The sequence below is a fragment of the Bos grunniens genome, chromosome 11, assembly GCF_055505025.1.
Source record: "Bos grunniens cultivar Pamir isolate PY7600 chromosome 11, Bosgru_T2T1.0, whole genome shotgun sequence".
NCBI lineage: Eukaryota > Metazoa > Chordata > Mammalia > Artiodactyla > Bovidae > Bos > Bos grunniens.
This window is the reverse complement of record NC_141175.1, coordinates 39,808,266-39,830,571: the sequence shown is the minus strand read 5'-3', so window position 1 is coordinate 39,830,571 and position 22,306 is coordinate 39,808,266. Positions and strand designations below refer to the sequence as shown.

The following is a 22,306-nucleotide window of genomic DNA, read 5'->3' as shown; positions in this document are numbered from 1 at the left end:
TAAAAGTGTGAGATTACAGGCCCAAAGAGTCAACAGAGCCAGCAAGACTGACAGGCACTGGAGGACAGAAGGAAGGAATGTCCATCTGACAGCTGCAGTGAGTACTGAGGTGAGGCAGGACAAAGGATCCGTGGATTAAGGTAGGTGGGTGGGCTGGGAAGGGGATCTCAGATGCAGGGGACACCATCAGTAGAGCATTGGAAACAGCTAAATCCATGGTTCATGGGAGATGAGTGGGAGCACAGGCCTGAATGAAACAGGAGACCTGTGTTAGAGCACAAAGATGTGAAGGTGGACGTGCGCCTGGAGGGCAGGCATTCCTCTGGCAGAGAGACCCAGGATACTAACAACAACCTGACAGGCTGGGGGAGTTAGCTGAACACACATGGCTTTTAAGTGGGGAAAAAAATAAAATAAAATCTGAATTTCTCCTCTCATTCATCCTGGGGTTTTGTAGATACTGTGAAAAATTTAGATATATAGATATAGAAGATACAGATATCTACCTATAAATATTATCTATTCATTTATCACCAAGACTCTAGCTCCACCAGGTTTTACACAGCAAACCAAATACTGCTTGATAAAAACAAAATTCATGCACCTAAATACTAAGAGTTACTGTTTGCAGACTGACTACATGCTAGACACTATGTTAGGTGCTCTACAGAATTTCATCCATTCTTACAACCACCCAGGGTGTTATCTGCATTTTGTAAATGACAAGCCAGGATCTTAATAAATTCCCCACCATCACAGGGATGGGGCCAGGATTCAAGCCAAGGACTGCCCACCTCCAGTACCCATGCTTTTAAACTAACTCTGAAAAGTCCTCTAAGAAGAACACCATGGTGCTCCCCTTGATCTAGGCAGTCAAGGAGCAAAGACAGAACTGAACATCAGGTTTTCCTCAATCTTTACTGAGCTACACCTTCTGGTAAAAACAGGGTTTTCCATAGCCGAAAGGTCAGAAAGAATTATTTCTTCCAACACTGTCCACTCCCCCACCACCAAGATTCCAGGGATTCTAAAAAACAGTAGAGGACAAAGGTCTGTGAAACAGGGCTAGGAGGCTACCCCCAGGGGAAATTAAACAAGTCTAACAAACCTGTAAGATAATCAGCACTTCCTGAACCAAGAAGATTCACTGACCAGGGTAAATGAGTCAAGGATACTAGCAGGAGACTTGCCACCTCTGTAAAGCTGGGAGGCCCCTCTTCTTTCTTCCTGTCCCTGAAGGGTAATAAAGTCTCCATTTTGTTCTCAAATTCATGCTCAGTTCCAGAAGGACAATAATCTTTCTCTCACTCTAAAGGTCCTAGTACAATAGCTATAAGCGTCCTTAAAAACAGGCGCCAAACAATTACATGGCATTATACTGCTTTCTCCAGGACTCAAGCCCCAGATGAAAGGCATCATTATTTAAGATCATTATAATTACAAATGATAATCCAACATCAATGCTATGCTTGGCCTTTTATTACAATAATATAGGGATGCCATGAACTCTTTCATCTAATAATCTCTTGGCTCTTCAGAAATCATAAATGACACAGCTTCAACTGGCATGGCCTTCCATTGGCTGCCAAAGTTAACTCAGAGCCCAAGGAGAAAAATGGCCAGATCAAGCTGATTCACTCACAGCGCATCTCAAATGAAACTCCAAGTTTTTACTCTTTTAACTTTGTTCCAACTTGGGGACTCGCCCTCTGTCAAGGCTCAAGTCTCAGGCAGAAGGATTCCTCTTTCCTAACAATTGTTCATAACTCAACAGAAGAACTGAGACTGCTTAAAGTACATAATAGACTAATGCCATAAAGCTAATAAGGAGGTATTAGGGGAAACACACTGACTGAAACCGCCCACCTTAACCAGGCACCATAGTAACCATCTGCATGAATTATTTTACGACAGGAGGTCCTGGTAGGGAACACTGAACTAGTAAGCCACAACCAACAGGAAGAGCTCAGGAAAGGTCAAAAGGAGAGGCCATGTGTCCTACCACCTCCCAGAATCCTTTTCACTGGCATCCATCTTGGCTGGGCAATGGGTGCGCCACCAGGAAGGACCCTGAGTCAAAGAGATTGGCCAAAGACAACCCGGAAACTAACCCCATCGGCATCAGACCCGAGACTAAGAGCCACATGACACAGCAGTTCTCCTGGTTCCCTTGCCCTCTTGCTCTCCACCCAGGCATCCCTTTCCAATAGAGGCTCTTGCTTTGTCAGCATGTGTGTCTCATTGGACAATTCATTTCCAAGTGTTAGACAAGAGCCCCCTTTCAGGTCCTGGAAGGGGTCCCCCTTCCTGCAACAGAGGGAGAAAGTAGGCACAAAATCTTGAAGGCAGTATAGCCTCAAAGTGCTAATATCCATTATTCCTGAGTGATTCAAAATCACATAGAATAAAAAAGTTTTGCTTTGGGTGTACACACGGAACATATGATTTATCTATGTAAAAAACTTTGTTCCTCAAAAGAGACTAAAAATGTTGCAACACTTACTTCAACTTTACTAAGAATATAATGTACAAAGGTGCAGAACTAGATGTGTTCCCTAGAACAAGGTTCCTCAAAGACGGAGTCCCAGAGAAAAGACTCAAGAACAATGACACTCCAGAAAACCTCGTCTAACCACTTCAGTCCTCACTGCTCCCTTTCCCTCAGCCACCCAGAATTTAGAGACTACACCACACACTCCAGCATTTCAGTAGCTATTGTCTTGTGGGGTGCACTCGTTTCCCGTGTGTTGGTCACGTCAACTGGGAGGGCAGGATCTGAGGCTTTGATTACTTCTCTGCCACAGCATTTCTAACAGAGCTGGGAGAAAATACACTTAGTAAACCTTGCTCCTCCTGGCTGGCAGGGCTAGCTGTGTCTCATGCACTCTGTGTTACACCCACAGCCTCTCACTTCATGATCACAGCAACCCAACAGAGAGAGAAGGACATTTACTACAAACCAGGAAGCAGAGGCTCACGATGGTTCAACAACTACCTCAAAGCCAGATGGATAAGTAGTGTAAGTGGAGGAACTTGAACCCAAGATCATTAGCTGCAAGTATTAGACTCTTCATGAAAATTCTTCCTCGTACAAAGGATTATCGATATCTTCTCTCATAACATTCTGACCTTTATTATCCCTTCCCAACTGAACCTTGTTTTGAGTAATTCAATTCAGAAAGTGCTTCAACCCCATTTTGGGGTTGCTCAGATATGGGAATTTGGGGAGAATTTTTTTGAGCTCATAATTCACAAATAGTCAGTAGACAGCATTGTTAGAATCTCCTCAGCCAGGACCCACACAGACCTGCCATTCTACCTCTGCTGGTGTGTTTGTTGGTTTATTCTGGAAGTAGTTGTTTTACACAGAAAATTACATAGAGACTTTTAACCATAGTAAGTTAAGAAAGATTGCTGGCTTGCTGATTCTGAGAAAATGAATTTAAAAATTAAGTGACATGCCTGAGTCACACAGCAAACTAGACCCTTCTAAGCCGTGCTGACTCCTCTCTTTCCCGACACTGACCAGCATATCATGCTGAAGACCTTGACACTGCTGACTTCTGGGGTTGGATAATTCTCTGTTGAGGGTAGGGGATCAAGTGCATGGTGGGATGTTTAGCAGTACCCCTGGCCCATACTCACTAGATGCCAGGATTACCCCGTCCTGTGACAATCAAAGGGGGCTTCCCCCGTGGCTCAGCATAAAGAATCCACCTGCAATGCAGGAGCCACAGGAGATACGGGTTTGATCCCCAGGTCGGGAAGATTCCCTGGAGGAGGGCATGGCAACGCACTCCAGTATTCTTGCCTAGAGAATCCCCATGGACCGAGGAGCCTGGCGGGCTACAGTTCATAGGGCTGCAAAGAGTCAGACATGACTGAAGCGACTGAACACGCACCCACACATGTGACAATCAAAAATGTCTCCAGACATTGCTAATTGTTGCAGGGACGGGGTGGGGAGGGGGGGGTGTGTGTAATCACCCTTGCTCCACTGCTCTAGACCAGTGGTCTTCAGAGGTACAACAATCCACTGGGTTTAGAAAGAAAACATGAGAATATTTATAGTAACTGTCATCTTAAAAAACAAGATTAAAAAAAAAAAGACAAGACCTCATCTTTACTAATAGTTAATACAAAATCCATCTCTAGCACTCCCATTGAGTCCAAATGGCAGTCACACACCTCAGAGAAATACGACAGGATCCTGGGGGAAGAAGGAAGCTCCGCAGCAGAGGCTGAGATGCACCGTCCATATGCTTAGTTAAGTGCCTTTACTGATTACATTTGTTTTAAATGGATTAGCCCTCATAAAACAAACAAGGGGATCAAAAAGATTCCTGAGAGAAACCTTCGATAAAAGATAACACAAGCATACATGAGCAACAAGACAATGTTCCGGGCATCCTCTTCATTAGTCACACGACAATGCAGAAACCACCACAGTCTAATAAAACATGACAAGATTCACTCATACCTGACTGAGGTGACTTCAAGTATGGATCTGCATCCACTATCATAAGTGATGCACCTCATTTTAAGTATATACTGTGCCTTCAGGGTCCAGCCAACAATAGCAGGACGTGACATAAATAAACAGACAGACATAAATGAAGGGACAGACTGTTTGTAAACCGACAGTGCTATTCTATTAAAAAAGTTTATGAGACTGTTTTTCTAAACCAACACTGCCCACTACAACTTTGAGATGACATTTTCTGCATCTGTACTGTTCAAAACTGTAGGCAGTAGCCACATGCAGCTACTAAGCAAGTGAAAAGTGGTCTGATGAACTAAATTTGTATTTTATTTCAGATCATTTAAATTTTAATAGCCACATGCGGCTAGCGGCTACTTCATTGGCCCACACAGTCCGGAACCACTAGTCCTGGACCGCACAGTTGTGGACCACCGTTGCCTCAAAACACCCAGCTCGCAGTGAGCAGTGCATTTTTCCTGCTTTTGTATCTTTGGCCGTGTTACTCTTTCTGCCTAGAATGTTCTGTTGACCCTGTCCATCTAGCAATAAGTTCTTATTTTTGAAGACACATTTCAAGTATCACCCTTCGTTAGCTTTCCCTGACTTCTTTTCACCCAAAAATCAATGGTCCCCCATGTCTGTCCCCCTGGCCCTGTTCACCCTTTATCTTAGCATTGAGAGCTATTTGTTCGTGTGTCTGAAGTTCTGTGAGTGTGAGTTCCTCAAGGCAGAACCGTGTCTTATTTAATCACTGCATGATATCCAGCACAGAGTGGGTGCTCAGGGACGATTACTGAACCAACAAACCCAGGTCTCCCAATCACCCCGCAGGGCTCCCACCACCACACCGAACACACCGGAAGATGGCTCCAGAAAAGGAGGCTCAAGGCCACGCTTTGCTACTTCAAGTGCTGGATGCTACTTCAATAGACAATTCCATTCCTATGATTATCACTGTTTGGCTCCTGCAGATGCAGATGTCACAGAGATTTCTTAAGCATCCATCCTTTGAAGAGGACAAGATGAAGGTGCACAGTCAGTCCCCTTTCTGAAGTGTCAACTTTCAAAGACGGCAAGTTAAAATGACTGCTCTGATGCAGGAGTGTGTTTTCATGTGTACTTTATTAGTATTTACTGAGCTTTTCTTGTGTACTCTACCCGCAGTTTTAGCTCCTGAGGTATAAGTATAGCCTCCTCCCAGACCCTCCTACTCAGAACCCATGGGAAACTGATTCTCTCTCTTCACAACCTCTCATTAAGTGAGCCTGACTTTGTTAGAAAGACCAAAGGAAAGGCTTTGAGCATGCAATGGCTTATTCTGGATTTCATTTCTGAATTCTAGATTTGGCTATATTTAGCAAAGCTATAACCGTCATCATGCCTGAAGCCAGGAAGAAGACACCATTCACAAACCACCCCCTGAAAATCTGCAGTTGCCACTAAAAGACCAGACTTCCCAGCAGGCAAAGACATCTGAAGTGGGAGGGGTCAAATTGGTGATTGCGTCAAGAGAAGACCTCACAGGCTTCTAGCCAACCTCCCAGCCTGCCACTGAAGCTCTCTGTGACCTGATTTCCTTTTCTTTTCTCTCCAACACACCTGCTCTGGTCAAACATGCTCCTTTTCTCCCCTGTCCATTCCTTCCTGTAACACTGGTCATCTCACTCCCCTACCTGCTTCAGCTTCAAGCTTCTTGCATCTATTTGAAGCTTCAGGACCTCTCTTCCCCAGACACCAGCCACCTCCTCGCCCCACTACTGGCAAAGGGCTGAGGCATAGAAGGAAGCACTGCCTACTGGACAGCTAGGCAACAGTTACTCGGACGGCCCAGGGCCACTGGGGAAAGCGAGCAGCCAGTGCTGTCAGGGAGAAATGGAAAAGAATTTCCTTCTACCACATTGTATCCTTCTTTCCTTGATTCTGGAAGGGAAACTTGTACCAACCAAAATGACACCACCAGACTAGTTGGTATTCCCAGAACTCACCACACTGTCTCCCCACCCCACACTTTCGCACACGCTATTCTTTCTGCTTGGAAAGGCTTGGGTAACCCTCATTGGGAACCTCTGGGTAATTTACATTCCTGTTTAAATGACACTTCATCTGGAAACCCTCCACCCCAGGGCCTTTCTCCTTTATCATCTCATAACATCTTTTTACCATCTACTCTATATCCAGGACCATGCTAAGTACTGGACACTTATCTTAGGATTATTCATTGGTTTATAGCAAACCCGTCAATCCTAAAGGAAATCAACCCTGAATAACCACTGGAAGAACTGGAGCTGAAGCTCCAATACTTTGACCACCTGATGCGAAGAGCTGACTCACTGGAAAAGACCCTGACGCTGGGAAAGACTGATGGCAGAAGAAGGGGACAATAGAGGATGATATGGTTGGATGGCATTACCAACTCAATGGACATGAATTTAAGCAAACTCAGGAAAGTAGAGGACAGGGACGCCTCGCCCGCTGCAGTCCATGGGGTCACAAAGAGTAAGACATGACTTACTGACTGAACAACAACAATGAGCTCCTTAAGAGCCAGGCCCAAGTTCCATTCATCCTCTAGCTTTGGAATCTAATACAGTGCCTGATACAGAGAAGGCATTGACATTCCCTAAATGAATACATGCCTGCATCATTCTGATACTGCTAATACATATTTCTGACATACACATATATAGATACACACACATTTGTTGGTTTAGCTGGTTTCAAATGTATTTTTTAAATGTCACTACTTTGCATTGTAAGTAGGAGAAACTGTCAATGTTTACTGCCACAGAGACTTAACTGGGTAGTTCTCATTAACCCTAGACCTGAATTCTTTTAGTGGAGGTCAAAATACTGTTCTGAGGGCCCCCTGGTCCACCTTATATAAACCTACGCAGTTCTGGAATGTTGTTTTGGACACAGCAGGTAGTCAACGTTTACCTGTGTCTGGAGCTTAGATGTAAAGCCTCATTTAGCCAAGGAGGTGTGATAAAAGCATAGCTTCTCAGACCTCCTTTGAGCATTGCTCCACTTTTCCCACTGAGCTTGTTCTGGAAGCTTAAACCAGATCTTCCCTTGACATCCCATGCCCGTTACCTCAGACATGTTTTAGTATCTCATTATGGTATCTTTCCTGAGGAAGCTAGAGAAACAATATCCAACCCTGAGCCAGCCAAGACAAAGCCAGATCCTCTGAACTGGTGATGGAGAGCCTTCACTTCCCCAGACAAACCCCCTAGGACTAGTTAGTGAGACAGGGTGAGCAGGGCTGAAGCCACTGATCTTCCACTCCAGCAGCTTGTCCTTGGGGTTCCTGCGATTCCCCCCAATAAAGGACAGACCAAACCGACATGAGAGAAAGAGGGATGGTCAGTGGGAATAGGTGGTAACAGGGTATGTGCTTGAAGTCCACCGCATCACCCCTCCCTGAACTACCCGGCCACTGCCCTGGGCACCTGATGTACGACTCTCGGCCTGAGACACCCCTGGCTAGGATGGGTGGCTAGGTCAGCACCTGGAGCCTCAAAGGAGCATGGCTACCCCAAACATCTCTTGATCCCTTAAGGAGCCATGAGGCCTCTGCAAAGAACATTTGGCTCTGCCCACACACAATGGGGGGGGGCGGTGGGGGGGAGTAGCTGCAGTCAAGCTAGCCTTCACATTGCCCCAACGCCTCCTTAACTATCTGCCTATATGGCTGAAAAATAATAGCTCCCAAATATTGAACATCTGAAAAATGTTGAGTAATTTACATATGTCGCTTCATTTAATCTTCAAGACTGCTCCCTAGGGCAGTGGCTCTGAAACTTCAGCTTGCAGCAGAATCTCTTCAGGAACTTGTTAAAACCCCACAGCCACACAGCCTCTGCGGTGAGGCCCGAATTTGCATTTCTAACAAGCTCCTGACCCAGGTGCCACACTTTGACTACCACTGTCAGAGAGATCGAAGACAGGCTGGAAATGTCTTACCCAAGGTTTCACAGCTGGTCGAGAACACATCCAGAATTTGAACCTGGATCTGCCTGATTCCTTGGAGAAGGTGATGGCACCCCACTCCAGTACTCTTGCCTGGAAAATCCCATGGATGGAGGAGCCTGGTAGGCTGCAGTCCATGGGGTTGCAAAGAGTCGGACACGACTGAGCGACTTCACTTTCAGTTTTCACTTTCATGCATTGGAGAAGGAAATGGCAACCCACTCCAGTGTTCTCGACTGGAGAATCCCAGGACAGGGGAGCCTGTTGGGCTGCCGTCTATGGGGTCGCACAGAGTCGGACGTGACTGAAGCGACTTAGCAGCTGCAGCAGCAGCTGCCTGATTCCTTGGGGGCTTCCCTGATAGCTCAGTTGGTAAAGAATCTACCTGCAATGCAGGAGACCGTGGTTCGATTCCTCGGTCGGGAAGATCCACTGGAGAAGGGACAGGCTACCCACTCTAGTATTGCCGGGCTTCCCTTGCGGTTCAGCTGATAAAGAATCCGCCTGCAGTGCAGGAGACCTAGTTTCAATCCCTGGGTTGGGAAGATCTCCTGGAGAAGGGCAAGGCTACCCACTCCAGTATTCTGGCCTGGAGAATTCCACGGACTGTATAGTCCATGGGCTCCCAAAGAGCTGGACACAACTAAGCGACTTTCACTTTCACTGCCTGATTCCACAGACAGCGCTGGTAAACACCTCACTGTAGGAGTGAAAGTCTGCCTTTCTCTTGTTTTCCTAAATTCACTGACAGCTCCTTAAAGGCAGGCATTACACTTTAAACCTCCCTGTATCCTCCTTCTCAGACCCTAGTAGTACCTTTGTACTTGGTGGGTACTTCACAGGCACTTTGTATACTGGCTCCTCCATAGCTATATACATGTGTGTGTGTGTCACTCAGTCGTGTCCAACTCTTTGTGAATCCATGAACTGTAGCCTGCCAAGCTCCTCTGTCCATGGAACTCTCCAGGCAAGAATACTGAGGTTGGTTTCCATTTTCTCCTCCAGGGTATCTTCCTGACCCAGGGATCAAATTTGTGTCTCTTTATGCCTCCTGCAATGGCAGGAGGGTTCTTTACCACTAGCCCCACCTGGGAAGCCCAAATAGTAGTGCTTTTGCATTGGCTGGGAATCAAACCAGGGCCTCCCACATGGCAGGCAAGAATTCTACCACTGACCCACCAATGCTTAGCACCAATTCTCCAGGCAAGAATAATGGAGGGGGTGGCATGCCCTCCTCCAGGCAATCTTCCTGACCCAGGGATCAAACTCATGTCTCTTTCATCTCCTGCAATGACAGGCAGGGTCTTTACCACTAGTGCCACCTGGGAAGCCCAATAGATTTCTAAGAGCCACAAATTCAAATTCAATCAAAGAACATAAAGAGGGCAACACTGCCAACCAAGTTTTCCATGGCCCTCCCTCTTGCTACTCTGAGTGTCTGTGCTGACACTGAACCTGGATAATTCCAACTCATCCTTCAGTCAGTCACTTCCTGCAGCAAGCAATTCTTGGCACTCTAAAACTGCACCCTAAGTTAATTTCCATGATGGCTCATATCGCTTGATTTTAACTGGCTGTTTTCCATCTCTCAAAGTAGTATGTAAATCCTAGCATCTAGTTTTAAATTATATTCCCCAGAACCTAGCACAGTGCCTGGTACATCGCAGACACTCTATCACTGTTTGTTGAATGAATGAATGAACACGGAGCTGCAAGCTCTCAGTTCCATTTAAAAATAAAAGGGCATGATGTACAGTTCTCAGGGATGAATTCTGGGGAAGAAAAGGGCAGCAGAGATGGAAAATTTGCCTTTTCTCTTCCCCATCAACTCAGACTCTGAGAAGTGGCACCACTTAGGGTTACCTCCTCTCTAACGAGACAACATCCTAGCTGAACAAAATGTTTCTGGGCTATAAGGTCAGCAGAGGCTGTTGAGAGGGAAGGAAGGAGCTTGGTGCCCCCTCATTCCTCCCAATTTCTCTCTCACAGACACACTTCTTCTCCATTTCTCCATCCCACTGCGGGCCAGGGCTCTGGCACAGGGATGAGACAGATCAGATTCAAGGGTGCGGAGCTGGCAGCGGGCACAGAAGCATCTCCCATCCTGCACCAAAGCCCACAAGGAAGGATCCAAAGGGATAGTGACTCAGACCCCGGATCAAGTCCAGCTAGAGCAGCACTGAGAATGGAAAAGCGCGTCAATTTCATAAGGACATCCACTGCCAGATGTTTTTTTTAAGACACTGTTTTTAAAGTAAAGACTTCAGCCATAAGCCCAGAAAACTGGGCCCAGCTGAATTCCATGCTGATACAAGCTGAGAGCCTGACACAGCTCCTTCCTCCTCCAAGCCCACCAGCAGCAACACTCACCGTGACAGGCAGTTCCCAGGCCCGGGTCAGGACCCTTGCTCCAACCTTAGCTTGCAAAAAGGCTCCTTCCCCAGCAACTGAACTGTTCCCCCACCATGCTGCAGTAATACAGGCCTCCCCTTCCCCCATCCCTTGTCAGCCGATAAAACAACCTACAGCAGGTTGGCCCCATCCAATTAGTTTGAATAGCTTCATGCCAAGGAAATTGCTGCTTTTATTAAAAATAAAAGCACACTCGGCAGGCAATGGGCTGTGAAAAGTATGAGTCTGGCATAATTATGAAGGTCAAGGTTAAGGTTACCAAAAGAGACATGCAATAATTTCCAGAAAGCCTGGGGGATAAAGATATATACCTACATGTCCGTAGATATAGAGGAACACACATGTAGGGAATTTACATAGTAGATCTATATAACATCCTCTCCAACAGAGAAAAAGCAAAAATCAGATGCCACTCACAAGTAATTCTTTTGGCAAAACACTCACACACCCCAAAATCAAAAGACAAGAATAGGAAGAAGGGCCCACTGGACCGATTTCAAAATAACCACATTCATTCCATGTAATTTCTGTTATCCGAACTGTATCCTGGGGACCTGATTACAGTTAGGTCAGGAAACAAACCTAGTCAAACCCACCAAGTGCCTTGGCTCTTGGAAAAACACATTCTGATTCCCTGAAAACCCTCTCTTCCTTCTAAGCCCTGCTCAAGGGAGAGGGAAAGTTGGGTGGGAGGAGAAACCCTCTTAAAGGTTCTCCAACCCCACCCTGCAGCCCTCACATCAGTATTTCAAGTTTTAGGAGCATCACAAGCCCCACACCCTACATCTGATGTGAAGCTTTGCACTTTCACACATACGTTTTTCTCGTCTGATCCTCACAATTCCATGAGGCAGGCAAGAACTGTCCCGTCAATTTTTTTTTTTTTAAATAAAAGGCCACCGAGGTAAACAATTTCTGGCAAACTCCCCCCACCCCATAAAGCCCTGTCACTCTGAAATCCCCGTTTCAAATTTCTCAAGGACAAGGATTCACAGGGAGGGAGAAGGATGGGTGAACTGGGCAAAAGCCATTCATACATTCAACAACTGGAAACCAGAGTCTTGCTGCATCAGCACAAGATTTTAATTTACGGCGCACCGAAAGAGTCCCACCATACCTTCCGCCAGCACCTCGTCCACAGTGACCTGCTGTCGCCCAATGCCAAAGACCCTTCCGATGTAGCCGCTGCCCAGGCCCGAGGTGCTGCCCCCTCCTCCGCTGGAGCCGGAGCCCAGGCCAGAGCCACCCTGCTCTCGCCTGGAGTCGAAAAACTTCTTCATCATGCGAAAAGGAAGCAGGAAAGCAAAATACCGACGGTTTCTGGATTTTTTTTTTTTTTTTAAACAAGAGATCCAAGGAGATTTCTTCTCGGATTTCAGCTCGGAGAGGAGCCACCCGAATCCGGCCGTGGGGGTGGGGGCTGAGGGAGGATGCCTATAGGAATATGCGTGTCAATCGCGCGGCGGTCCCCTCCTCCTCAAGAGAGCGATTCGTGTAAGTTTAAACCTGCGATGACAGAGGGAGAGAAAGAGGATGAATCAGTAACACACTTAAAAATTCAACTGCTGAGTCCTAGGGGGAGCAGAAGCCACCATCCTGGGGAAACGCTTCATGAATTTTCCTAGAGAGAAAAACCCTGGGGCTGAAAACGCATCCCCGGCCCCAGAACCCAGGACTCCCGTGCCCTGGGCTCTGAAAAAGGAGGAATTCGGGCCGCCCCGGGCAGCGCTGACCCAGCGGGCAATGCCTCCCCTCCTCCCCGGTCTCCCTGCCGCCCCGCGAGGCAGCATCCCGGCGGCACCCACTTGAGATGGCTCGGCGGCCGGCGCCCAGCTACCAGCCCCGCAACATTGTCACGGCCGCCGGGCCGGCCTGCGACGCGGAGAGGAGGAGGCGCTGCAGCGAGAGCCGGGGCCGCATTCGGCGCCCGCCCGCCCGCCAGCTGATCCCCGGAGCGCCCGGCGGAGACTGACCCGCCGCCCCTCCCCCGCGCGCGCTCCCGCCCGGCTCCATCCACCCAACCAGGAAGTGAACCGCCGCCGGAAGTGCCTTCCCGAGCGGCAGGGCCAGGGGCTGAGGCCCCTGGCGGCCTCCACTCTGTCACCAAGAATGAGAACGCGTTGTCGGAGAGAAGGGGAGTCGGGAAACCGGGTCTCAGTGCGGAGAGAGTTTTGGAAAAGAACGTTGATATTGCCCGATCCGTAGAGCACCATGGGAAAGGTAGTTCGCTGCAGCCTAGCGGCTGGACTACAACTCCCAGAATGCCCTGGAGGAGCGAGAGAGGCGGCTGCGGTGGCCTTCTCCGCCACGGAGGTGGTTAGCGGGGTGGTGCATTTGTGGGGTTTGGTTATTTAAACACATCCGGTAAAGAAACTGCCAGGGACTAGGGTTTCCACCCTGCTGCATGTTCCACCCTTCTGGAGCCATCTTATTTGTGACTTGACCTCCCTGCACAAGGGATTCTGGGGATTGTGGTTTCCAAACGGATCGAGGCTGACACCTGAAGGACGCCGCTTAGCCGCTTAGCCCCTAGCGGGTCCTGCGGGGCTTACCGACGTCACCTGGACAGAGGTGGAAGACCGAGGACGATCGGGAAATTTTCGCTGGCCGTTGGTGCCTGGCCACACCTCAAAGCTAACCCTAACATAAATAAAACCAGAGCCCTTCCTCCTCCCAACTTCAAAAGCAGCTTTTGCTCACAGATGTTGAGAACAGGCTCAGCGGTCAGCTTTGAGCTAGGCACTGTGAAAACCCTTAATAAGACGGTGCCTTTTCAGGACATTTGCAGGCGAGACTCAAACTGAGAAACTTAGAGAGCGTATGTGCGGAGCAAATCGTAGGCTACCAGGAGACCCAAACCCTTGGCTCGACCCCAAACTTCGGGGCTTGTCTGACGGTGATCCTTAATTCTTCCACCTTTTCTGATGCTGTGGTTTTGCCTGACCTTCATTTAACCCCCGCCCACACGAGAACTCTAGACTGACTGTTATATCTTTCCTCTTCAATATTCCCGTTTTGATGCTTATTTTTACCCTGATAACGCCCGAGTGCGCAGAATGGAGGTGGACAGTGTGGTTTCCATCTGCCAAAGGCAGAAGATTTGGACCCTTCTTGGTACCCTTCTCCATCCCTAGATTTCCAGATAGATGATGCTGACAGTAGTGCCAAATCCTTTCGCATCCCCGCTCCCCAGATCCATGATTTTTCAAATCCTGAATATAAGTTATTTCTCACCTCCACTTGCTCCCTATTTCTGAGACAGCCCTTTTGGCTTGTAAATTAGTCCTAGAATTTTTTCTGCAGGCATTTGAAGAGAGTAGAAAAAGGTGCTCCAGGGCGGGGCGACCGGCGGGTGGTGAGGTTAGGGGGATGGTGTTCTTGGTTTCTCTTAAGTAAAATTTAAATTTTAAATTGAACTGTGACTGAATTGACAGAGGTTTCTGCTGCTTCCTCTTCCTCCTCCTCCTCTTTTTTCTCCTCCCTCTTTTCTTTCTCCCTGTTGTCCTCCTCCTCTTTTTTGTTCATCGTGTTTCAAGTAGTATCGTAGTTAAACTATCAGTTAAACTTCCTGTGTAGAGACAGCATCTTTTCTTCCGGAGGGAGTCGATGTTGTCACCTCAGTTCACAAATCGGCGCAGCCACCTCCAGGGCAGAACGCAGCACCTGCTAAGACAGCCCCTCGAAACAAACCCAAGGGAGGCATGTTCTCTGCACTTTCCTTAAAAGGCTAGATTTTTTCCCAAGGAAGTTTGGAATAGGTCTTGAAATAGATGGGAGAGCTAATTTGAATTAGATTCATTGACCTCCATCTTTCTCTGCACCTACTGATCTTGGCTTTTTTAAAGACCTGTTGGGTCCTAGAATCTGTTGCTATCTCAGTTTTTACTTTCCTAGACTTTCCTGTTAACCAGACTAGGCCAGAATTCAGCAGATCCCCAGTCTTACTTCTAAGATACAAAAATGTGTTTTTATCTTGTAGAATTAAGGTAGCTAACTTGTATTCATTGAGCGTTCATCTGGATGCTTTGATCAGAATCTGAGGGAAGAAGTTTTACAAAGAAGAAAAAGAAGGAAAAAACAGAAGACTAGATTTTTTTGTCTTCCATTCTCTTGGAGACTAATGGCAGTTATACTGACAAAACCACAATTTTTAATGTTTTACATGTATTAAGTTAGTGAATTCTCATAACAACACTATGAAGTAAGGTACTATTGTTAGTTTCACTTTATAGATGGGGCACTGAAGCATAGAGGTAAGTGACTTGCCCAAAGTCACACAAATAGTAACTGGCAAAACCAGGACTCAAATCCAAACATTTTAGCTGCAGAACCCAGTGCTTAGCTAGCAACACCATACTGCCTACTTAAAGTAAGAAGCAAATCTATAAGCAGCATGGGACCAGGAGATAGGAAACCTCTACCACTCCATAGCTGTGCCCCTGACCACTTAGAACTCTGGACCTATTTTCGCAGCCAAAAAGCAATAGCTCTCTTACAACGCTTAGTAATTCTCTAGTTCTTAGTGCAAGGTAATCAGATCAACCACTGTAATCTCAAGATTCCTAGCACACTTACAGAAGTATGATTTGTCCAACCTGGCCTTGCATTTCTATTCAACTTTTCAAGTATATTGTCACCTCTACTCAGAATCAGGTAACAGTCATCTACTTATCTCCTTGAACATCCAATATGATAGTTTATATAGAATGTGTCCTTACCAGTATTTAAATAAACCAAATAATCGAATTCAAATGAAATGTGACACAGAAAACAATCTGATGAGGGTGGAAAGATTGTTTTGAGGTATTATAGACCATTTTGAACTTGCTCTAAGAGATACTAATGAGAAATGTCCAATTGAAACGAAAAGGAGGGACTACCTAGCTGGTCCAGTGGTTAAGAATCAGCTTTGCAATTCAGGGGATACAAGTTTGATTCCAATTGGGGGAATTAAGGATCCCAGATGCCTCAGAGCAACTACTGAGCCCATGAGTCCCTGGGCCACAAAGAAAGATCCCACGTGATGCAATGAAGATCCCACATTCTACAGCTAAAGACCCAAGCAGCCCAATAAATATATGAATTGTTTAAAAAAGGGAAAAGAAACTGATATTTACTATGTATCTTCCACATGCTAATTGCTGAATTAGGCACTTAACACATTACGTTGTTTAATCCTTATAGATGCAGATCTGCACCTCTGCAAAGTAGATACTATTATCTATTATATCAAAGTAGATACTATTCTATCAATACTATTTTCCCGAATTTTATAAATGAACTATGAAAATTTTATTAGTAGCAGAGGAATGCACATGGTTTGTTGGGTTTGGAGGAAATAATTTGGCCTGTGATATGGCTAAACCATGTCACAGTAAAACCCAGTTATGGCCAAGTGTGGTTAATTCCTCACAGGAAGTCAAAGAGAAGGGGACCAACATTATTTAAGGACATTAACTAAGGCCTGCACTGCAGTGGATATTTAATCATATCATGCAGCCTTCACAAGACACTTATCAACGTGGAAGCAGGCTGACTGGGGTTAAAGTATGTCAACTGTGGCTACACACAGCCTGGTAAGGGCAGAACCAGAATTACAATCTGACTGACCTCAAACCCAGTCATTTTCTGGACACCATATAACCATTCTATGTTGCTGTCTTTTAGTCTGATGGAACTTATTAGAAATGCAAATTATCAGGCCCCACCCAGATCTTTTGAATAGGAGGGAGGGGCAGAGGTGGCAGTCTCTTGGCACCACCCATCCTGGTGATTCTGATACATTTTCAAGTTTGAGAACCCTTGTTCAGCAGAAGGGACAGAGTAACAACCACGTATTTTCTTCAAAAAGATTTCTTGGTTTTTGGTTTTGTTTTCTGAGTAGAAAAGTAATTATATAATCATCAAAGACAGTATGAAGAATAGAAGTCAACTCAGAATAAAATCATTCAGAGATATTTACTACTGACTTTTTTTTTTTTTTTTTGCATTCGCTGTTTTTATAAAGCTCAAATTTACAAGAATCTCTCAACATTTTCCAGTCCAGTGCTCTATTGTAGATCTAAGACCCCTTCTCCCTTCATTTGCCCCATAAATCTTTCAACTACACCGTCTGCTGTGTCCTGCTACTTACTGTTACTACAGCACTTTGGATGTACATTTGGCCCCCTATATTTGAGGGTTGCACACTGGAGGATTAAACCAAGTACAGACGGAAAATATTCAGAAAAGAAAATTATATAAAGTTCCAGAAAGCAAAACTTGAATGTACCTTGGCCAGCAGCTATTTACATACATAGTATTTACCCTGTATTAGGTATTTTAAGTAATTTAGAGATGATCTAAAGTGTATGGGAAAGACTAGAGAAGGCAATGGCACCCCACTCCAGTACTCTTGCCTGGAAAATCCCATGGATGGAGGAGCCTGGTAGGCTGCAGTCCATGGGGTCGCTAAGAGTCAGACACGATTCAGCGACTTCACTTTCACTTTCAACTTTCACACATTGGAGGAGGAAATGGCAACCCATTCCAGTGTTCTTGCCTGGAGAATCCCATGGACGGAGAAGCCTGGTAGGCTGCAGTCCATGGCGTCGCACAGAGTCGGACACGACTGAAGTGATTTAGCAGCAGCAGCAGCAGCAGCAGCAGCAGCAGAGATCTCTTCAAGAAAATTAGAGATACCAAGGGAACATTTCATGCAAAGATGGGCTTGATAAAGGACAGAAATGGTAGGGACCTAACAGAAGCAGAAGATATTAAGAAGAGGTGGCAAGAATACACAGAAGAACTGTACAAAAAAGATCTTCACGACCCAAATAATCACGGTGTGATCACTCACACTCACCCAGAGTCAGACATCCTGGAATGTAAAGTCAAGCGGGCTTTAGGAAGCATCCCTACAAACAAAGCTAGTGGAGGTGATAGAATTCCAGTTGAGCTATTCCAAATCCTCAAAGATGATGCTGTGAAAGTGCTGTACTGAATATGTCAGCAAATTTGGAAAAGTCAGCAGTGGCCACAGGACTGGAAAAGGTCAGTTTTCATTCCAATCCCAAAGAAAGGCAATGCCAAAGAATGCTCAAACTACCACACAATTGCACTCATCTCACACACTAGTAAAGTAATGCTCAAAATTCTTCAAGCCAGGCTTCAGCTATTAATACATGAACCATGAGCTTCCAGATGTTCAAGCTGGTTTTAGAAAAGGCAGAGGAACCAGAGATCAAAGTGCCAACATCTGCTGGGTCATCAAAAAAGCAAGAGAATTCCAGGAAAACATCTATTTCTGCTTTATTGACTATGCCAAAGCCTTTGACTGTGTGGATCACAATAAACTGTGGAAAATTCTTTAAGAGATGGGAATACCAGACCACCTGACCTGCCTCTTGAGAAACCTATATGCAGGTCAGGAAGCAACAGTTAGAACTGGACATGGAACAACAGACTGGTTCCAAATAGGAAAAGGAGCACATCAAGGCTGTATATTGTCACCCTGCTTATTTAACTTCTATGCAGAGTACATCATGAGAAACACTGGGCTGGAAGAAGCACAAGCTGGAATCAAGATTGCCGGGAGAATTATCAATAACCTCAGATATGCAGATGACACCATCCTTATGGCAGAAAGTCAAGAGGAACTAAAGAGCCTCTTGATGAAAGTGAAAGTGGAGAGTGAAAACGTTGGCTTAAAGCTCAACATTCAGAAAACGAAGATCATGGCATCCGGTCCCATCACTTCATGGCAAATAGATGGGGAAACAGTGGACACGGTGGCTGACTTTATTTTTCTAGGCTCCAAAATCACTGTAGATGGTGACTGCAGCCATGAAATTAAAAGACACTTACTCCTTGGAAGGAAAGTTATGACCAACCTAGACAGCATATTAAAAAGCAGAGACATTACTTTGCCAACAAAGGTCTGTCTAGTCAAGGCTATGGTTTTTCCAGTGGTCATATATGGATGTGAGAGTTGGACTGTGAAGAAAGCTGAGTGCCAGAGAATTGATGCTTTGGAACTGTGGTGTTGGAGAAGACTCTTGAGAGTCCCTTGGACAGCAAGGAGATCCAACCAGTTCATTCTAAAGGAGATCAGTCCTGGGTGTTCATTGGAAGGACTGATGTTGAAGCTGAAACTCCAATACTTTGGCCACCTGATGTGAAGAGCTGACTCATTTGAAAAGGCCCTGATGCTGGGAAAGATTGAGGGCAGGAGGAGAAGGGGACGACAGAGGATGAGATGGTTGGATGGCATCACCAACTCAATGGACATGGGTTTGGGTGGACTCTGGGAGTTGATGATAGACAGGGAGGCCTGGCGTGCTGTGGTTCATGGGGTTGCAAAGAGTCGGACACGACTGAGCAACTGAACTGAACTGAAAGTATATGGGAGGATATGCATAGGTTATGTGCAAATACTATGACATTTCATGTAAGAGACTTGAGCACTGGCAGATTTTTGGTATCTGAGAGGGTTCCTGGAACCCACCCACCTCGGATTCTGAGGGATGACTATACCTCCATCTATAGCCCATATCAATTTGTACTGTCATTATTGGTTTACATTCATCTTTCTTTCCTTAGCAACCGACTCCCACACATATATAGTGAAGTGAAAGTTGTTCAGTCCTGTCCAACTCTTTGCGACCCCATGGACTATATAGTCCATGGAATTCTCCGGGCCAGAATACTGGAGTGGTAGCCTTTCTCTTCTCCAGGGGATCCTCTCAACCCAGGGATTGAACCTAGGTCTTCCACCTTGCAGGCAGACTATTTACTGTCTGAGCCACCAGGGAAGCCCTGGTGATAACATAGTGAGTGCTCAGTAAATACTTTGAACAAATGAATTTGTAATTTAATGAAAAATAAAATAAATTAGCTGAAACATATTCAATCCTTCTTATTAGATTGATGATTCCTAATTAGTTTGAACTCTAAAAGTCTGATTAAGCATAGAAATGTTCTTTTAGCAGAATTCCTTCATCACAGATGTTGTTAGATCTGAAAGTCCAAGTTTGATACCAGTGAATCTCAAGGGATTAATAAAGTATATATTAATATATAATATATTAATAAAATATAAGAGTCCTCTTAGATAACATGAAAAGCAGCTGAAACATGTTCTAGGTCTCTCGTATTTCCCCTTCTCCTGTATTTTCATGTCATTAATTAAACTTAATTAATTAAGTTTACCTTGGAATTCTCATCCTTCTCCAGCAACTACCATTTTTCTGTACCTCTTTCCAGCAATATACCTCAATGCAATTGTCTATTCTTGCTGTCTCTACCAATTCTCCACGTTACCATGTCCAATAGACAGCTCTCAGTCCTCATCTTCTGTTAAAATTCAATTTATTTAAACAACAAGGAGATAACAGTTCATTCTTTCTGCCTCCTACCCCTCCCATCTTTGGAAATCATCAACCCGTTCTGTGCATCTAAGAGATATATACATATATGTGTGAAAGTGAAGTCGTTCAGTCACGTCCGACTCTTTGCGACCCCGTGGATAGTGTAGCCCTCCAGGCTCCTCCGTCCATGGGATTCTCCAGGCAAGAATACTGAAGTGCGTTGCCATTTCCTTCTCCAGGGGATCTTCCCGACCCAGGGATTGAACCCAGGTCTCCCACATTTCAGGCAGACGCTTTAACCTCTGAGCCACGAGGGAAGCCCTACACGTATGTGTAACAGAGATCAAACAGTATTTGTCTTTCTCTGTCTGACTTACTTCACTTAGCATAATGCCCTTGAGGTCCATTCACATTGTGACATGTGGCAAGATTTCCTTCTTTTTATGGTTGATTAATATTCCATTGTATATATATACCATAATTTATCAGTTCATCTATCAATGAACACAGGTTGTTTACATAGCTTGGCTATTGTAAATAATGCTGCAATGTACAAGGAGGTGCATATATCTTTTTGAATCAGTGTTTCTTTTATTTTCTACAGATTAAATACCAGAAAGTGGAATTGCTGGATCATATGGTAGTTCTAATTTTAATTTTTTTGAGGAAACTGCATACTGCTTTCCATAGTGGCTATCTATTACATTTTGATAGGTTGGGATGGTGATCATTGTTTTCATTGTCATTGTTTAGTAGTTGTTGTTTGGTCCCTAAGTTGTGTCCAGCGGTTTTGTAACCCCATGGCCTGTGTAGCCCACCAGGCTCCTCTGTCCATGGGCTTATTTAAGTCATTGTTGTTGTTGTTTAGTCACTTGGTAGTGTCTTTGTGAGCTCATGGACTGCAGCACGCCAGGTTTCCCTGTGTTTCACCATCTCTCAGAGCTTGCTCAAACGCATGTCCAATGAGTTGGTGATGCCATTCAACCATCTCATCCTCTGTCATCCCCTTCTCCTCCTGCCTTCAATCTTTCCCAACATGGGGGTCCTTTCTAATGAGTCGGTTCCTCGCATCAGGTGGCCAAAGTATTGGAGCTTCAGCTTCAGCATCAGTCCTTTCAGTGAATATTCAGGGTTGATTTCCTTTAGGATTGACTGATTTGATCTCCTTGTAGCCCAAGGGACTCTCAAGAGGCTTCTCCAAAGTCAGTGAAGACTTTTTCAAAGACTTTCTTTGATAAAAAACTCTCCTTGACCAAACTTGAATCAGTACCTTGCAGTCCTTTTTTTTCAACTAGACTTTGACCTTGTGCTCTGTCCTTGGCCCAACTAGTTTTAGCAAAAATTCTGATGAGTCAGTTTAGTGAAAAATCCCCCAGCCTTGATATTACTCTGAATATCTGGTCAAATTCCTTATCCTTCACTCTCAACATCTTATCACCTTAAGCTGCCTTAAGGCAAGAATCCTGTTGAGTCTTATCAGCAAGAATCCTCCCAGCCTTAATGCTTCCTCTAGTAATTTTCCATCCACTGATCCCCACCCTGCTCCTTAACTTATCCTGGTTGGTTTGGATTTGAGCTTTGTCTCTCTCCCGTACCCGACTTACGAGGTGGCTCAGACGGTAAAGTGTCTGCCTGCAATGCAGGTTCGATCCCTAGGTCGGGAAGATCCCGTGGAAAAGGAAATGGCAACCCACTCCAGTACTCTTGCCTGGAAAATCCCATGGGCGGAGGAGCCTGGTAGGCTGCAGTCCATGGGGTCGCTAGAAGTCGGACACAACTGAGCTACTTCACTTTCACTTTTCACTTTCATGCATTGGAGAAGGAAATGGCAACCCACTCCAGTGTTCTTGCCTGGAGAATCCCAGGGACAGGGGAGCCTGGTAGGCTGCTGTCTCTGGGGTCACACAGAGTCGGACACGACTGAAGTGACTTAGCAGCAGCAGCAGCAGAGTCCATTTCTTTAAAACTAGGCTGGTCAGATTTTCCCAGAGAAGATACTTCTAATATCCTGCCTGGTGGGTGAAGACCTGGTCACCTGTGTTGGAGGATCCAGTTGGGAGAGATACCTAAAGGAAGCAGTGTGCACCATACA

General features: G+C 45.6%; 1 protein-coding gene across 25 annotated transcripts in view; it reads right to left on the bottom strand.

Annotated features, from left to right (window-relative positions):
- The window catches only part of AAK1 (AP2 associated kinase 1), a 171,755-nt gene extending 158,858 nt beyond the window's left edge, over positions 1–12,897 (bottom strand). For 24 of the 25 annotated variants that reach the window (XM_086326220.1, XM_086326222.1, XM_086326223.1 and 21 more), the window contains exons 1-2: positions 12,673–12,897; positions 11,985–12,373 (exon numbers count right to left, since the gene is read on the bottom strand). In XM_086326220.1, the coding sequence (XP_086182346.1) occupies positions 11,985–12,150 (166 nt within the window). In that variant the 5' untranslated portion in view covers positions 12,151–12,373; positions 12,673–12,897. The remainder of the gene's footprint in view (positions 1–11,984; positions 12,374–12,672) is intronic. The other variant, XM_086326245.1, reaches the window with a different exon arrangement.
- Between the last annotated feature and the right edge of the window lie 9,409 nt (positions 12,898–22,306).